At 52.7% G+C, this 17789-nt stretch overlaps 2 protein-coding genes across 2 annotated transcripts in view; both read right to left on the bottom strand.

Moving 5' to 3' along the window:
* Positions 1–6627: 6627 nt before the first annotated feature.
* Positions 6628–8068, bottom strand: VOLCADRAFT_107239 (uncharacterized protein; the record flags this gene model as incomplete). The annotated part of the gene is made up of 3 exons (XM_002956415.1): positions 7639–8068; positions 7168–7558; positions 6628–6866 (listed from the first exon to the last, which is right to left on the bottom strand). The coding sequence occupies exons 1-3, from the start codon at positions 7711–7713 to the stop codon at positions 6628–6630; spliced, it is 705 nt and encodes a 234-aa protein (XP_002956461.1). The 5' UTR covers positions 7714–8068.
* An 828-nt stretch (positions 8069–8896) lies between these two features.
* The window catches only part of VOLCADRAFT_97458 (uncharacterized protein), a gene marked incomplete at both ends in the record, with an annotated part of 11026 nt that continues 2133 nt past the window's right edge, over positions 8897–17789 (bottom strand). The window contains 9 exons of the mRNA XM_002956414.1: positions 8897–9625; positions 10013–10015; positions 10064–12118; positions 12444–13322; positions 14300–14573; positions 15235–15431; positions 15762–15986; positions 16562–17179; positions 17300–17426. Coding sequence (XP_002956460.1) covers positions 8897–9625; positions 10013–10015; positions 10064–12118; positions 12444–13322; positions 14300–14573; positions 15235–15431; positions 15762–15986; positions 16562–17179; positions 17300–17426 — 5107 coding nt within the window. The remainder of the gene's footprint in view (positions 9626–10012; positions 10016–10063; positions 12119–12443; positions 13323–14299; positions 14574–15234; positions 15432–15761; positions 15987–16561; positions 17180–17299; positions 17427–17789) is intronic.

The raw sequence follows: 17789 nt of genomic DNA, 5'->3' as shown, positions 1-17789 counted from the left end.
CGGTCAGAGTTCAATGCTTTTGCGAATCCATCCTTCAATCCGGACGCCTTTCTTTTACCGCGGCGCACGTAGTACGCAAAGCCCAGGGAATGCGTCCTCCCTTCCACAGCCCTGTAGCGTAAACATGCGGCCGTGTGGTTAGCCCGGCATATGCACTTGGCGAACCGCGCGAAAGCATCTGCTTTATTGTTTTCACACACAACACAAAATTCGCGAGGACCGCGCTACCGCGGTCACCCTGGTGGTTCCGTAGTGGATCGCCCACCGCTGCTAATGGAACTGGCGATGGAGTAAACTTACCTTCTCAGCCACACGTCGCTACTTGCGCCGGGTCTGGGAGGTTCGACCCGCTTCTGCCGGGGGTCCCCATGGCCTAGTGGTGGTACGAGTGGAGATCTAGGCTCTTGGGCCTACCTCTGGATCATATGAGCTCATTAGACCGCTCTGGGTAATACAACCGAGGTGTAACACACAACACTATCAAGGTTTTGGGGTTGTTCGTTCGCCAGTCGTGGTTATGTTTCTTGATCCATTTGTCGCGGGGCAGGCCAGCCGACCCTTTTGTTCCCCAATAATTTAACCTCCGAGCTTCATGCTTTCATTCGGAGCATGGCGACAGGCAGTTAATCCATGCTTGGCGCAGTTAGCTAATCGGAGTTAACTGGGAACGCAAGTTGTCCAGACCATCGTTGAGCGACGTGTTGTCAGGCCGCGGAACGTTTGTGACCATCTTGTTTTGTTGTTCGCCATGCGCACTGCCACACTCCCTGCGTTTTCATGTGCTTTTGCCTTTCTTGTTTCTCAAGACGGACAGTCCTTGAAGGCCCGCGGCAGTCTAAGCGGTGTAGCACTACTCGAACGGTGAGAATGACGTTAGGCAGTTGATGCGCCATTACCCCGGTGTGTGCGAGGTTACCATGCTAAGGGGGTTTCTGGCGGGCATCACAATATGCATGTGGGCATCCAACGTCACCACTGGAGGACCACTCCGTTCCGTGTCTGAGGAGCTTTCAATCCTGCCATGCGCCCACCCTGCTGCAGTCAACTGCTGGAGGGAATGGGGTGAGGTGGTCCTGGATGGCGAAATGAAAAACGGCAGCCGACACACCCATCAACCCATTCGCAGCGCTGCGGACTCGCCACCTGATGAGAATGAAGTTTATTTTGTTTCTTACGGTTGGCCACCGTGTTCTGTCAATATCAAATACGCTACAGGCTTGGTGGGGCACCTTGAATTCCGACCGGTTTCATTCTGATTCCCCTCACTAGGAGTGGGGCATTGAAGAGCGAAGGCCATGAAGGCCTGGATCCCCCAAACCACCCCGGATGGGCCCATCCTATCCCCATCTGTAAAATTTTTCGTCGTTTATAGACCGTATCAGTGTTTTTTTTTCGTTTGGGGCCTAATACCCTAGAGTAATAAACTGGGTGTTTCTTGCGGTTACAATTCCTTTTTGTGTAGTCGCTGGGGGGGGCTGCGCCCCCCCCAGACCCCCCCCCTGACCCCCCCCTCAAAGGCTGTACGGTGTGCTGTAAACAACACCTGACGTCTGGAAACAAACATGCCGTACCACCATCGTTCTGTGCACCTAACTGCATTTGCGCCAGTGTCTCTGTGAGCAGTGTCTGCGGAGTTTCTGAGCCGTTTGCTTTGGTCAAGAATGAACGAATGCCCCGTTGACCTAAGTTGAATGCAACAGCGGGCCGTCTCATGGTGATATCATCAAATATTTTATATATAAATAGTGTATAAGCTCCAAATGGTCAGCTTTATATGTGCAGAAGGCATTTGGGGCGACTTATGGCCGAAGTAATGAACCAGTACGGCCAACTGACCAATTATTCCATTTCTTCCAGGCTCAGACCCCCATTTATTCCCAAAAAAGTAATATATTACCAAAAAAAAAACACTGGACCGTATGTGTCCTAGTATAACAGATAGATAGAGACGGCTCCTAGTGTGAAGTATGCCCCCTACGTAGGGGTTATCCCCTCATCCTTCTCACCCATGCCGACTTTTGCAAAGTCAGTGACTTTTCGGGTTCAGCACCCACCACCAGCATGCATCCAGTGGATTGTGCCGAATCAAAGGCGACGTCCGCTCCTTCTAGCGACACTTTGCCGCGCGTTAGCATATCTTAACACAATCTATATATAGACGAAAAGCATTTCACGGACGCCCTCCCGTAGATGTATGCTCCTGCCACCGTGCGAACTCATCCGGTGATTCGGTGATTGTGCCGCATGCTGAGTAAGAGTATTGACTATTATTTACAGCGAGCTGTGCTGCTGTCTTCATGATGAACCTCCGTCATTTTGGTTAAGCGAGAATTGTATGTCGGTGCACAACTGCACCCCCACACTGTATGAGAAAAAAATCCAATATGATGTGTGAAACAGGGAGGTATATTTTCGCCCGTGGCAGCTACCCTGCGAAACCCTGCCTTCCCCGGTATTTCGGGGTATCCTCATCCAGTCACATTAGTCAACTTCTCAGTGGATCGCTCAGGTTCCGCACCCACCACCAGCATCCAACGGAATCTGCCGGGTCGACAGCGGCCCAACTCCATCGATCCCGAGATCTCCCGTGGGCAATGGTCGCGCGTTACCAGTAGTGCCAAACCCTAGTACCATTGAACATGCCTTTCCCTATGCCCTATGGCATAAACACTTCGGTTACCGACCATTTTGAACACTACCGGGTTCATTAACCGAACCGAATCGTTAAAGACACATTAACCTGTCAGTTGGGTTAATGGTCAGTTGGGTTACCTGTCTGTTGGGTTACCGGCCACTTGGGTTAATGGTCAGTCAAGCTGGTGATCAGAGTGGCTGCCTTAATCTCAAGGTAAACATGTAGTTACAGCAATCTAACCCTTCTAGGCCATATGTGCACATCTATCACCCCTGCCACCCAGTCATGTTAACTATCTAGGAATCAACACTGCCTGCCACTCAGGCTAAACAGCAGTCTAGGTGTTCATCTCCCAACTGCAGCATCACTACTACAACTATTCAGTCTCCCTAGGCCTGTGATTCATCAATGTTCAATGACATGTCAACTGCCACCCTGCACATGCACACCGTTGTGCACATCATCCCATGACAGTGACCTTAAGGACAAGCTTGTGCACATCACCATCACATGTGTAACCAGGCCTGCTCATCCGTGCAGCTACCTCTGTCTATATATATAGGACACCGTCACATGATAGTGTCCTATGCATGGGATAATGTGTAAGATATATCTGTCACATTATCCCATGCATAGGACAAAATTTTCACCCCCCAGCATTAGCTGCAGCATGTCACGGAACACCAAATATAGTAGTCAAAAAATGCAAACCAGCAGCTGCAGGTCCTAGGACACCAGCACAAATGTACGTACCCATGAATATCAGCCTAATTAGGCTGATATTCAGAATGATCAATCATTCTGAAAGTCTGAAGTACTTAAGTACTTCAGTGTGAAGCTTCACACACCATCAGTCACACACCACCACCAGCAGCAGTTGATGAGGTACACTAGCGACGGCCTCGCACTGTGATTTGGATTCTTGGCCCCTGCTGCTCCATTCTTTTTCACAGCTGCAGCTGCCTCTGCTGCTCCTGCCACACACAGGCCATACACACCATGGTGATACTGGCCAGTATCAATTTGTTGTAATGCAGCCACAGGGGTATACGGCTTTACCTTCTTTGATGGCCCCTTACCGGACTGCCCCACCAAAGGCCTGTTACCACTAGGGTGCTTTACACGTGGTGATGGATGCCTGCGCTTCACTCCCCACCCCTTCCCCTCCAATTCCTCCTCGGACCCATAAGATTCACTCTCCTTCCCCGCTTCCATCTCCACCCCATCCTCCTCCTCCTCCTCCTCCTCCTCATGAGTGGTGCATTCTGGGCTGCTATCTTCACTCTCATAGTCATCCTCGTCCTCTGGCAACTCCAACTGACACTTGCATAAATTGTTTTTGGGTGGAGATACATATCTACACCGGTATACAGGTACTGAATGCTGGCACCGGCGGCTACATTCTGGCAACTGGGCCAGCGTGTTGTCCATCCAATATAGGATTAATCCTGTGACGGTTTCACACCACCTGCCCCTTCATCCCCTTCTGCCACCAGTCCTTGATCAGTTATGGCATCACCCTCCTGAACGGTGTTGACCTCCAGCTGCCCACCTGCAACACGTTGTGCAGCAGTAGTTGAGGTGATGCAGGGTACAGCAGGACAATGTATCTGTAATGAAAGGACACTACTTCACCAAAGCACAGGAAGTAACCTGTATGGGACTGCAAGCGACTATATAGTCGCTATATATATAGCTATATATATACGTTATATAAAACCCTAACGTATATATATATATACTATATATACGTTAGGGTTTTATATAACGTATATATATACTATATATATACTATATATACTATATATACTACGTATATATATAGTATATATATACTATATATACTATATATATACTATACTATACTATACTATATATATACGTATGTATGTTGTTACAGGGTGGTTAACTTCGCCAGCGGCCCCCTTTCCCGGGGCAGTCCCTGCTCTCCCCTGCTAGAGGGGCACCCTAATCCGTCACCCCATCCGACTTCAGAGTGTATTTGTTGGGTTCGGCAACTCACCACCAGCATCCAACCAAATCTAGCGGATCAACGGCGCATCAACTTAGTTCCTGGTCAGCTCGCAAGTTGATATTATCACGTCCTACACCGTCCATATGATGGGGGGCCACCTCCCATTTCATCACTCCTCAAACACCCGAGGAGCTGGCAGGCGGATTTGAACCCGGGTCGACTGGGTCGACTGGGAGCAGAAGTCAGGCCTTAACTTCTGCCAGCCGCCTGCCATGTATATATATACGTATATATATAGTATATATATAGTATATATATATATACTATATATATAATATATATATATATATATATAACCGTACTGATACGATTCTTTGGTGACACGCAATTGGTATGGCGTCCCCAAATGCATAGCAGTGGAAAAAGGTCTTAGGCAAAATTGTATGGGCATCACCAAACTGGCTGTCACAAATGTGTCGTACACCGTGTTAACGGTATCGACCAACAGGAAAAGCCCTCCAGAAGACGCTGTTGGCTTGTAGTTATCTTCGTCTTTTACCCCTAAGTTGACTTTGATAGCAGCTTGGCGGTAGTAGACGCTGAAGCGTAAGCGCGCGAAGCGTGAGCACGCCCGCGGGACGCCCTGGAGCCGTCACCAAAAGTGTATCACAACTGTAGATTTTTCTCGTGACCGTCCCCAAAATTGCATATCATCAAAATAATTTCAGCGTTAATTTTGGGCCTTCCCCAAAACACGTATCACAAAAGAATCGTGGCAGTACGGTATATACTTATCATAATGAATATATATGTATATATATTATATTTATATATATACTTATCATAATGAAGGTGTTGATAAACACAAAGGCAAGCCCCCGGTGTTTATCAACACCTTCATTATGAGTGAGATGAATTCTTTAGTATCCTGGGTATCACAGGCAGGTAAACTTCTCACCAGCATTCATGATCACTTGGCATTGATGCCAGACCCAGTTTGGGGTCCAGCATCTTGAAGAACACAAAGCCTGTCACCAGCAGTGGTATCCTGTCGAGCCTTGCCAGTCTTTGTAGCAGTCGTCTTATTGTGGCCAAAGGCGTCCTTCACCTCCTTCAGAAGTTCATCCGCATTGTAGGCCATTTGGTGTGGAGGGACTGGCGGCAGGCCCATTTGTTGGTGCTTCTGGCCTGTACCAAAAAACGAACAAGGCAAACAAAGAGGGGTATGTGAACGGCAAAATTTACAACCAAGCAGGAGCATGCAGTGATGTAAGATTTTGCACCAATGACAAACACCTACCCTTTTGGCGATTCTGCATGGCATGCCTTATTGTTCCTTTAGCACGTCCATGACTGCTTGAAGAACAACTGGCCGGTCCTTTAGCTCCGACAGCTGAGCAGTACCACCGGTCCTCAGGAAAATTCATGAATGCATTTATGGTTTATGGTGATGCACAACTTAAGTCCCAAAGTTAAGCACCAAGAACATGCACTGACACATGTAGCTAGACCAGAGACCAATGTATGCTGTGCATGCATACATATGTACAGGTGAAAGTGATGGCACCAGACCAGCAGCCCACAGCCGTACCTGCTGCACACACTCTGGGAAAGGTTTTCACCCGTAAATTCATGTTTACCCGTAATCACGTGGTCTTCACATGTAATTACCGGCCAAGAAAATTTGTAAACATGTTTATTTTTAAGTTGCCAAAGCATTCCTTTTATAAGGAAGAACATAGGTGACATTTTGTTGGTTGCCCGTGCTGGAAGTCATCCACAGGTTACATTACCCGTAATCACAAGGTCTTGACCCGTAATCCCCCAAGCCGTAATGCACAGCACCCGTAAAATTTCACGGGCTTAATTGCGACGAAGACGTGTTATGCGCATGCACCATTTTAGGTGTCACGATCCACATGCAGAGGACGCAAGCCCAAATGAACGACCCCGTTCCACTTTTCGCAGTGCCTTCACCTGTCAGCCTCTACCCCAGTCTTAGTACTGAAACACCCATCTAGCATCGGTTGGTCAATGCAACGGCCGAGCTGTATATAGTGCATGCATACATCTGCACCAGGTATGCTGTCAGCTTCCATGGGTCCGCTTCTTTGCACTGACCCAAGCAAGGGCCAGCATTCCCTTCCGCCATTTGGCACTGACCCCTGTCGCGAGGAGACCGTCCAGGCCAGGAACGTCTCCCCGGAGGAGGGCAACCACCATCGCAACCCTTGAAGAGGCAGCCATATAACCGCTCTACAAGCAGTAGGGTACAGAATACGGGGGCCGTGACAAATGGGCCAGTCACTCGAGGGCAATGGGGACCCCGCCTGTACTCAGGGGGGCATGATCAGGCGCATCTCAACTTATATCCCCAGATAGGCCCCCCACCCCGTGCGTATGGCCCTCTACAAGACGGGGGGCCCAGTGAGGTCAGCCGCCAGTAGCTCCTTGTACCCAGGGCGGGAAAACACCTTGGGGTACACAGGGCCGAATATTAGCGAAGCAGCCTCTACCCACAGAAGCCCCTCAATGAGCGTGCCGGTGGGCCACTCACCGTACGGCTTGGGTGCGATAAACACATCTCTGAATCCAGCAAGACCCCACCGCCCGTTGAAAGGGTTGAAAACGACCATGCTCTTCTCGACCTCGTCCGCAGACAAGGTGGGGAGCCGTCTGCGCAACTCCTGCTCCTTTCCCTCATAGGACAGGAGGAAATAGAGCTGGCTTTCCTTGACGCTCCCCCCGTAGGGCAGGGGTGCAAGCAAGGGGACCGCCAGAGGTGCGGGGAAGGGCGGCGCAGGCAAGGGAGGGTGGAGGGGGCGGACAGAGGAGGGTAGCTCGGAGGGTGGGTCGGATGCTGGTGAGGAAGAGGTCCTAGCCGCTGGCGCTGGGGAGGAGTCCAGCTCGGAGGACACAGGCAAATATAGCGAAGCTAGCAGCAGCAACTGTGGCAGTGGCAGCAGCGGCAGTGGTGGAAGCGAGCAGTAACATGGCAGCAGTGATGAGCGCTTGGGGGTGCACGCACCAGGTCGGCCCCAGGCAGGATGGGACAGACCAATCCCGACAGGTGCCGGTACATGTCATGCATCGGGGGTTTCATCCGTAGGAGTAAGCAGTAGGCACGAACTCTGCAAGTGGTGGTGAGACTTCTTGGCGAGCACTTGCTGTATGGGGGGTGACACGAACGCTGTTTTCGAGGACGATGGTTGGGATGAATGCATCAGGCTGTCGGGCTGGCTGGTTGGCGTTGTGAGTCCAAAGCGCCTTGGTCCACAAGCATACTGAGACTTCGGCTACTTTGACAAGGGGTTCGCGTCCATCTTGAGGCTTGCTGCAGTATTCACCAATCGTTAATTTACCACGCAGTAAGCGTCACATCGCAGAGTAATATCTGCCCGTGTAACCCGTGATAACAGGGTCTTCACCTGTAATTGTACGGGTAATTGGTTACATGCGCCCGTAATTGACACGCAGTGCCACGTAATATCCGGCCGTGTAGCAGCCGGTACACAGTACATCGCTATAAATACGCGCAGAGCGCGACTACCGGCATCTTGAGAGGCCTTTTCAGCGGCCAGCTGCTACATCTGGCATCAAGACCTCGTGAGAATTTACGATTTTGAAGTTGTCGGTTCAACCCCCACCGATCACAGTCGAGTGGTACACGGTTGTGGCAACTCAGTGAGCGAATATCGCATAACCTTCATAGTATTCAATTCACCCACGGTGCCGCGTAATATCCACCCGTAATCACTGGGTCTTCACCCGTAATTGTGCGCGTAATTGGTTACATGCGCCCGTAATTCACCTGCAGCACCGCGTAATATCCACCCGTAATTCCGGGGTAGTCGCCCGTAAATGTTCACCCGTATCCTTGTGCTCAAATTACGGGACCCGTAACACGTCTGTCAAATTACGGGTGGATTGACCCAAATTTACGGGTAAAATGACCCCCGTTTTCCCAGATGGACATCTTCAGAAACACAATACACATCAGTGTAATGCACCATTCTCACCCCACACAATAAAAGTTAATATCTTAGCAACAGGATATCAATTCCACAAATATGCTGCGACCCAAAATGTCATACTTCCAAGTGAAAGGATCACTGATGATGATGATATGATGAGACCTAGGCCGATGGGTTCATCTGCATGGCCATGAATTGACCGCGGTCGGCCGACTGGGGCCACAGAGCCCCTCTCATTTGATGGAATCAAAATCACAGTTAACATATATCACGCTATCACTTCATGCTTTTCTCATTCACCAGCATTGTCGGCTACAATCCCGGTACAGGGTACTCGTTGGGAAGGACCAAGGACGGCGGCTGGGGATCAGGGTAGAGTAATGTAGAGGCCGTGCCAAGTGTTCCGATGTTGGCACCATTGGTGATGTGGGTGGTGTGAGCTGAGTCGTCGGCAGTGCCGGCATCGGCATAGGCCTTGGCAACATCGGCGAATGCCTTGGCAACGATTCGCATGGAATCTGCCCTGGACGGGTACTTCTTTGATAATGGTGATGCCGCAGCAGCTGCCGCCACCTCGGCTGCAGCAGCTGCTGCTGCCCCCGTCGCCTCCAGCACCGCAGCATCGCGCAGGTGTGATTCCGAAGGGGGCGGCGGTAGCACCAACCAATCTCCCTTGAAGCTATTCGATGGTGATAGTGCATGTAATTGCTGCCAGCTGTCCTGGTATATGGGCGGCGGCATTACTGTGTTCGAAATCCATGGCGGCAGCAGCAGTTCAAGTGCTAATGTTCGGCTGCTCTTCAGCGACAATGTAGACCCTAATAGTGGCGCCAGTGTGTCCGGCCGATCAGATGCCTGTTGCTGTGTTGGCTCTGACCGGTTAAGTAAGCTGCCATGCTTAGCAAATCCCGACATCTGCATCGGTGCCGCTGAGGGTGCCGCTGAGGGTGACGTCGGCCGCGCCCAATCACCTCCAGCTGGCTGCCCCGGCCGTGGTAGGGCCCATCTCTTCCCCCGTGGTGCATGCAGCGACTGTTGCTGCTGTAAAGATAGTTGCGAGGTTGTGTTGGGCTGTACAGATGATGTTGAGAGCGGCTGGTGGCCCCAACTAACAGTACGAGATGGTGGTGGTGCTGCCATAGACCATTCACCCATGCGGGATCGCTGTGGCAGCCTGGATGTGAAACTGGGTCGCGCCATTAAGCTTGGTTGCGGCTGTAAAAGTGGCAATGATAGGTGAGGATGCAGTGGTGGCAGTCGAACTCCAAGCAACCCTGCCTGTGTTGGTGGCGGCAATAGCATCCAAGTGCCAGAGCTTTGGCGGCTTGGTGTTGATGGCAGACCTTCAGTTCCATGTTGCGACTGCTGGTCGTCCTCCTGTGGCTGTTGCTGCCCTTGCTGTGGCCAGGTGGAGTTTACTGGTCTTACCTCCTGCGGTGGTGTGTACCCAATTAATGGGGCCATCAGTGGTGGTCGCACCAGTGGTTTGTTGCCTGTCACCAGTGGCTGCATCCCAGCCATCCCAACCCGCTGAGAAAGCATCTGCGTGTATGGTGGCACTATCGCTGTTGTGGTGACAGCCCCACTGCCTGCTGGCAGGGCCTCGGTGACACCACTGCCTGCTGCTGGGGCCTCGGTTACACTGCTATCCAGCAGGGCTGCAGTTACACTGCCTGCCGGTGTGGCTGCAGCAATACTGCCAACTGATGGGTCTGCAGTGGCACTGCCTGCTGGCATGGCCATGGTAGCCGTGCCTCCTGGCCGGGCATCGCCTACTTTGCCTACTGGTGAGGCCATGGTAACGCTGCCTGCTGGTGGGGCCTCAGCGACGCCACCTGCTGGCGGGGCCTCAGCGACGCCACCTGCTGGCGGGGCCTCAGCGACGTCACCTGCTGGCGGAGCCTCAGCGACGCCACCTGCTGGCGGGGCCTCAGCGATGCCACCTGCTGGCGGGGCCTCGGTTACAGCAGAAGTGCCTGCCGTAGTGATGCTGCCTGCTGGCAGAGTCTCTGTAATGCCGCCTGCTGGCAGGACCTCTGCACTACTTAATTTGCTGACCCCAGGTTCTGCGATAGGCTCTGTGGCAAAATCAGTAGTGGAGGCGTCATTACCATTGTTGCTTGAAGTGATGCGCCGTTTTGACAGTTTGCTGCTGGTATTCACCTCATGTGTACTCAACGGTTGTGGCATGGACAATCGTTGCTCAGGCATGACTGGCCCAGCACCAACCCATGGGTCAGTTTCCACCATGGTCACGCCGCGATCGTTGTCGGGTGCAGCATCACCAGGTGTAGCAAGAGGAGGGGGCATTTCGTTGGTAAGTTGTGGTAAGCCGAGCGGAACCTGCTGGAATGTTCTGCTCCGAGCATCGTTGGTGCCACCGCTACGTTTGCTGGCGCTAGGATTCGTGTCTCGTATCAACACCTCAGAACCAGGGCAGGTAGATGCCCTCAGCGATGATGACCCACATGACGATGATGGGGCTCCCAGTAACAGCACCATACGCGGCAGCTTGCCGGCACCATCAGCGGTACTGCAGGTAAGCATTGAAAGAACTTTATCATGCACCTGTTGCATCTGCTGCTGCTGTAGCCACACATGGCTTTGCCAGCGAACCACACCAGCCTGCCAGTACTCCATGGCGCGTATCGACTCCCACAATGCTGCATAAATGGCGAATTCAGACACATCATCCTCTTCCATCATCGTTGTAGTAGCGGTACCACCAGCTCCTGTACCTATGCCACTGCCGTTGCTGATAACAATGCTTGCAGCCACGTCATTAGTGATGGTGGAGTGGGCCTCACTGAAGTCCGCTTCTGAACCATCGCCGCCACCTCCTTGCCGGATAAGGACCCTGCCGCTGCTGCCGCAACCGCTGCTAAGACCCAGCAGCTTGTCGCTGGTGGAATCACAAGCATTGTGCAGACACTGCTCTGCACCAGTGCTCATGCGGTGGATTTGGCTGGTTCCTGTTTGACTCGCACAGCCACTCTGCTGACCTGTCAAGTTGCTGAGCTGCCTGAACTGTCCCTGGGGCCAATGTGATTGTCGTTTCCCTGCCGACTGACTGAGCCGCTGGCCTCGATCCACTTGGCTCAAACCGGATCGTTGCCCCAAGCCTGTCTGGTAGCTTACCAGACGACTCACCGCGGTAAGACTGTACCGCTGGCCCACCAACTGGCCAACCGGAGCTGAGGGTCCACTACTCCAAAGCACACGGCGCTGCACAATGCGTGACCTGGTTCCCCCGCTCGCCACATTGCTGCTGACACTGGTGACAGGGCCACTGGTGTTGGCATCGGTATCCAGCGTGGGATTGAATCTCACCACCGGCGTCATGACGACGGGTTTCCCGATGGGTACAGGCCGGTACTTGGAACAGGCGAACTCTCGTCCCCCTTCCCGTCCAAACCTCGAGTGTCCCAGGTACTCGAAGCGCCGATGTCCTTGGTAATCCAAGATACGTTGCGCTATCAATCCACACAAATTGTTCAGTTGCTCGTCCCCCAGCATCCAATCGTTATTCGAGACCTGCACGGTATGTTGAGGGTCAAGTTATTCCTAGGTCGTGGTCATCCAGGGGTCTGTCAAAGACAGTGAAGGGGACACGGGCGACCAGCAAACCAAAATCCTTTGCCATTAAGGACAATATCAGGCGTTTTGTACTGACCCGTGCAGCCGATTCCTCGTGCACTTATCTAAGGCCTTGCAGTCGCCCCGGCCTGGTTAACTCAACACGTCACGTTCTATTAAGATAATGTGATCAAGTGGCCCAGACGCCGCCCACTCTGTAACAACAACAACAACATGCTATTAGCTCCTAGGAGCTCTTTTCCAGAAGGGACAGCTTTCGCACCTGTGACCGGTTGAGACGATGTGAGCTAAAAGATATGAGCAGTTGGTTCAGCTCAAGCTGCCTGCGGGAGGACCTGGAAGCGGATGTGCTGGAGGAGGGAAGGGCAGAGGCAACACCTTGGGCAGTATGCCACATGCCATGTCGCCTTTGGCCATGGAGGTGCGTGTGGCTCAGGTTCTGGCTTTCACTCCCGCTCTTGCCTTGGCCACGGGTCTGGACCCCGGACCTATTCGGTTGATCTCCCCCTTGTCGGTCCTCCCAACACGCAGCCTCCTCTGCATCACCACTGCTTCCGGCACTCCAACATCCTCCATTTCCAGTGCCACTGCCGCAACTACCGCGGTTAGGCCAGCAGCCATACTTGTCAGTCTTCAACACGCCCCAGCAGCCGCGGCCAGGGGAGCCATTGCAATCGGAGTTGGCGTTGCTGACACCAGCGGTGCTACCAAAACTGGGACCGGTACCTTCCCCTTCACTTTTCTGCCCGTTCCTGGCAGCGTCCCCTTCCCCGCCGTCGCGGCTGGTAATGATGCCGGCGGCAGCGGCGCTATCGCTGCCGGGATCTGGCGACTCAGCCCCAGTCGTGGCGGCTCCACTTTCAGTGGCTTCAGCAATGGCGGCTGCAATACGGCTACTCGTGACAGCTGTGGGATCGTCTGCAGTCGCCCGTCGTGCAGCAGTCTCCAGCATCTGTCGTACCCCCTCAAGGTCCAGGTAAGCTTTACCGCCCGTTGGCGACGGAAAGAGTACGACGCGAATAGGTTTCCAGTTCTGCGGCCGTACATCGACGCCAGCCAGGGCTCCGTCTCGTACTACGCGATGAAGCTGCCGATTAGTTAATGGTGGTTGGCCGTCACGATAAGTATGTCCGCGCAACAGCTTGCGCGACCAGCGGTGCATGGCAGAGGCCGTGTCTGGCAGTACGACAAGGCAGATGTCCTCCCAAATTGTTGTACCATACAAAAACTTCCAATGGTTTCTGAGTTTTCCGAAGGTGAAGGCCAGTAGGGTATAGAAAAAGTTGACAAGCACAAGGGACACAAGCAACACTTGAGACATGATTACCAAAGCAATGCCCAAGTACTAAAGCGGATTGCCGTACCGTTTACCATAGACGCCAAGCCGCCAGGTTCAGCCATCCGAAGGGGAGCATGGCCAGAGTCGTTGGGTGGACAGGAAAAGAGGGCAGTTGGGCAAGGCAGGGCGCATTGTGAGCATAAGTTTGGAATCCTCATTCTCGCGCAAGTCCAACTAACACATGCAACGCAAGCCACAGTACTCCCGCGCAACACGCTACAGCAGTCAATGTTTTCATAAATTTTTAACACTTGCAGCCACATTAACAAACTGAGGAACATGCTGCCGATATGATGCAGGGCAAAGGCGAAAGCCAAGACGAAGAAAAACGGAATGAGCCGAGAAGGAACGCATGGGGGAATAGGAGGACAAGGAACGGGCTGGCCGACACAAGAAACAGACACCGTAAAGATTACCCACAAGCCAGCCACGCTGAAACCAGTCACACGGTGGCCCGCCAGCCAGCATGAAACGGCGGCATTCCTTTGAATATGAACAGGTTATTAAACACATATAAGCACCTGATGATATCCCCAAAGCCCGTGACCCTACGCACATGCTGTAGCCCGGGGCCTGCCTAGCAGGACGGGTTCGGGGTAAAAGATAGGCCGGCGTGTATATGGATATGGCGGGCATGCATGTGTACGGATCCACAGATTCCGAGAAGCTGCCGGCCTTGCAACCCAATTGGGTACTATCCCACCACGTCCGCCACACAAGCCCCAAAGAATCAACAACACATCCCATGACCCAACATTACACCAAAACCCTGCACCAACCTGCACCGTTGTGAACTCCATATTCCGGGGCACGATGGTATCAAGGTTACGCAGGATGGACCGGCCCACCAGGAGCCCAAGAGTGTCGCTCAGGGCGCCATCCAGGTTGCTCATTTCCTCGACGTGGATACCAAGCTGACACACTTCCATGACCGAAAACATGACGGCAATGAGCAGCAGTATGATCACCAAGTGTAGTACGGCAGGTACAGCGTTGAATAGCGTTCGTACCATGATGCCGACGCGACCTTGAAAAGCCAGTGTGGACAGAAGCCTGGTCAAGTATGTAGGAGAAGGAAGTAGGAGACAAGGTTGGGATGTTAAAAAATGACGGAAAATTACCAGACACTTCACCACACGCGGACACGGAAAAAATAAAAAAACCAAATCAAATCCAAGCCCGACAACCCGGCGGATGGGTATGTATGTTGTTACAGGGTGGTTAACTTCGCCAGCGGCCCCCTTTCCCGGGGCAGTCCCTGCTCTCCCCTGCTAGAGGGGCACCCTAATCCGTCACCCCATCCGACTTCAGAATGTATTCGTTGGGTTCGGCAACTCACCACCAGCATCCAACCAAATCTAGCGGATCAACGGCGCATCAACTTAGTTCCTGGTCAGCTCGCAAGTTGATATTATCACGTCCTACACCGTCCATAAGATGGGGGGCCACCTCCCATTTCATCACTCCTCAAACACCCGAGGAGCCGGCAGGCGAATTTGAACCCGGGTCGACTGGGTCGACTGGGAGCAGAAGTCAGGCCTTAACCTCTGCCAGCCTGCCTATGGGTATGTCAGCGCCATCTAACTGTGCCTCCTTCCTGTGTGGCGCTGCAGCTCCCTTATTCACCCTTACTTGGCAAGGTAAACCTTTCCTCTTGAGACACACGCAGTCGCCAACCTTTTCTGCTTCTCATGCACCCGGACAACGCACACACCTGCCGAATAGCAGCACCAACGTCATTGCCTGGATCATGCCGTAAATTGTCCACATGCGGGATAGTCCGTCCGCGTTCACAAGGACCTCCGCCAGTGCCTCCCAGTCTGCAGTCCCTGCGGGGTCATCTGGCAGCAGGTACCTGCCCGGGGTGCTGGAACTCGAGGGCAGTGACAGCCCCAGCGAGTCCAGGGACACCTGAAGCAACAAGAGGTCATAGCGCAGTGCAGGACAGCGTGTGATGCGGGTGGGAAGGAAGCAAAAGGCAAAGACGTGTGGGCCAGCATAACGAAATGAAGGGAAATCGGTTGACAGAGGCTGTTACCATTGAGAGCCAACGGTCGAGAAGTCAGGCATCCGTACCCTGTAGCGTGTACCCCTTTGCTCCAGCACAACGTATTAGCACCCGCTTCCACACTGTAGTAGCTTTGCCGCTGAAAAAACCTCTCGAGATGCTGGGAACATGCTCTAGCGTATGTATGTATAACTGGTTTGTGCCGTACTGTCTGCGACAGCTACTACACGTACCTTGAGCTCTGCGCTCTGCCTGGGCTGTAGCACATCCGGATTTGTCTTGAGCGGCAGTAGCCAGCGTGCCCGGGCGCCCTCTATGTCGTCGTACACCCGGTAGTGCTGACGCGCTGAGAATACGGCAGCCTTCTGTACCATAAATGCCGTATATACAGCGCACGCCGTCACCAGCATCACACAGACCATCAGATCCACGATGAGGTTGCCGAAGCGGTGCCATTTCTGTTCACATGAGAATTGGAGCGGCGGGCGCTTAAATGAGCTGGGTTTTGGCTAGCTGATTGTGGGCTCCTAGGGGTTTGCTGATCCAAACGATTTGGCACAAAAATGTTTCCTTTGATGTGGCCTGGTAGTACCTTAAAGCCATCATATGCTTTTTGCTCGTTTTGTGTTCAGGACTTTTAGGCCCGGACTTGTCTGTGTTTCGTGGGCCAAAAACTTTACATCATTTGAGAGCTGGTGTGCGCTGCCTTTGGTGTGCGTTGCCTTTGGGATGGCTTGTTTTAAACTGAAGGCGTTTTTCAGTGGGCGTGTGTTGGGATGGGTCCACCTGGCGGCGTTCACTCCCATCCTGCAAAACTCTACTCCTAAGCGGCACACCGTCTGCCCATGTACTTCCCCTCCCTACGTTACGTTACGTTGTCTCGAGGATTCGGTGTAAGCCCCACCCGACTAAAGCTCCAGTCCGCCCCACACCGGTATGAGATACTTTCGTCAGGTCGCCGCTATATAGATTCGAAGTCGTCTGAGCCCACCAAGGAGGTTCATGTTGCACCCACCCCGCCATGGTGACACACCTGTTGCGAGTTGAGATCACTGCTGCGCCATGCTGCTGCCGCCCTTGCGGTTTGCATCGCCACAACCACCACAAACACCATCGTCAGCACCCACAATGCCGCCAAGTCATGTCCAGCCACTGGTCCCAATACCTCCGCCACTATGATGTTCGATGATGATGATGATGATGATGATGATGATGATGATGATGATGATGATGATGATGATGATGATGATGATGATGATGATGATGATGATGATGATGATGATGATGATGATGATGATGATGATGATGATGATGATGATGATGATGATGATGATGATGATGATGATGATGATGATGATGATGATGATGATGATGATGATGATGATGATGATGATGATGACGATGATGATGATGATGATGATGATAATGATGTTGATGTTGATGATGACGACGACGTTGAGGAGGAAGTGGCGTCCGACCTCCCTAGGTATGTCAGCGCTGGCAAGCCCGTGAAAGTGAACGACAGCTCTATACCGCCGTACGCACGCCACAGAAAGGACATCTTGACGTAGCCCAGCACTCTGTGATGATAGCTGAAGACCAGGAACTCAACGGTAAGTGAACGGGTGAGGTGGTCAAGGTAGTTGGAGTCCTGCGAAATGCAAGGTGAGGGCAGGTGTAAGTAGCAAGATTTGGGCAAAAGGGTGCAAGCACCGGGCTCAACAGTTGTAGTAGGGGGGGAGGAAAGCTGTACAGGAGGTGGCGGTTGCACGTGCGTCTGTGGTGGCACAATGGTGTATCCTGGGATTCTGGCATCCGCCGATCGGTACTCTTTTGAAGTCGAGATACAACACACAAGCAGCAGGCATGCTTCATTTCTGAGACACCGGTACCAAAGCCTGCGATGGGGCCGAGAGGAAATGGTGGAGCTGTCCAAATGAACCAAGTGAAAGACTATCTGAGAAACGCAAAGCCTAACCTGGCTAGCTGCAGGCTTTGCCACGGGTGAGTGCTGGGTAATGTATTGGTGGTGGTGGTATTGGTATGGGTGGTGGTGCTGCTGCTAGCGCTGGTGCTGGGAAGCTAGGGCTTTCGACCGGGGTGTATGGGCACGTTAAAACCGTGCTCCTTGTTGAGGAGCCGAAATGCAAATCCTCGAACACCCCGGCAAAAGGAAAAAGGAACGTCTCTTCTGGGACCCGAGACTGGGCGTGTGTTAATGGGGCTACTGGCCATGGAGATGTAACAACGGAGTTGGAAAG

The sequence above is a fragment of the Volvox carteri genome, assembly GCF_000143455.1.
Source record: "Volvox carteri f. nagariensis unplaced genomic scaffold VOLCAscaffold_61, whole genome shotgun sequence".
Classification (NCBI taxonomy): Eukaryota; Viridiplantae; Chlorophyta; class Chlorophyceae; order Chlamydomonadales; family Volvocaceae; genus Volvox; species Volvox carteri.
The sequence above is the reverse complement of the archived record's forward strand: the minus strand, read 5'-3'. Positions and strand labels throughout refer to the sequence as shown.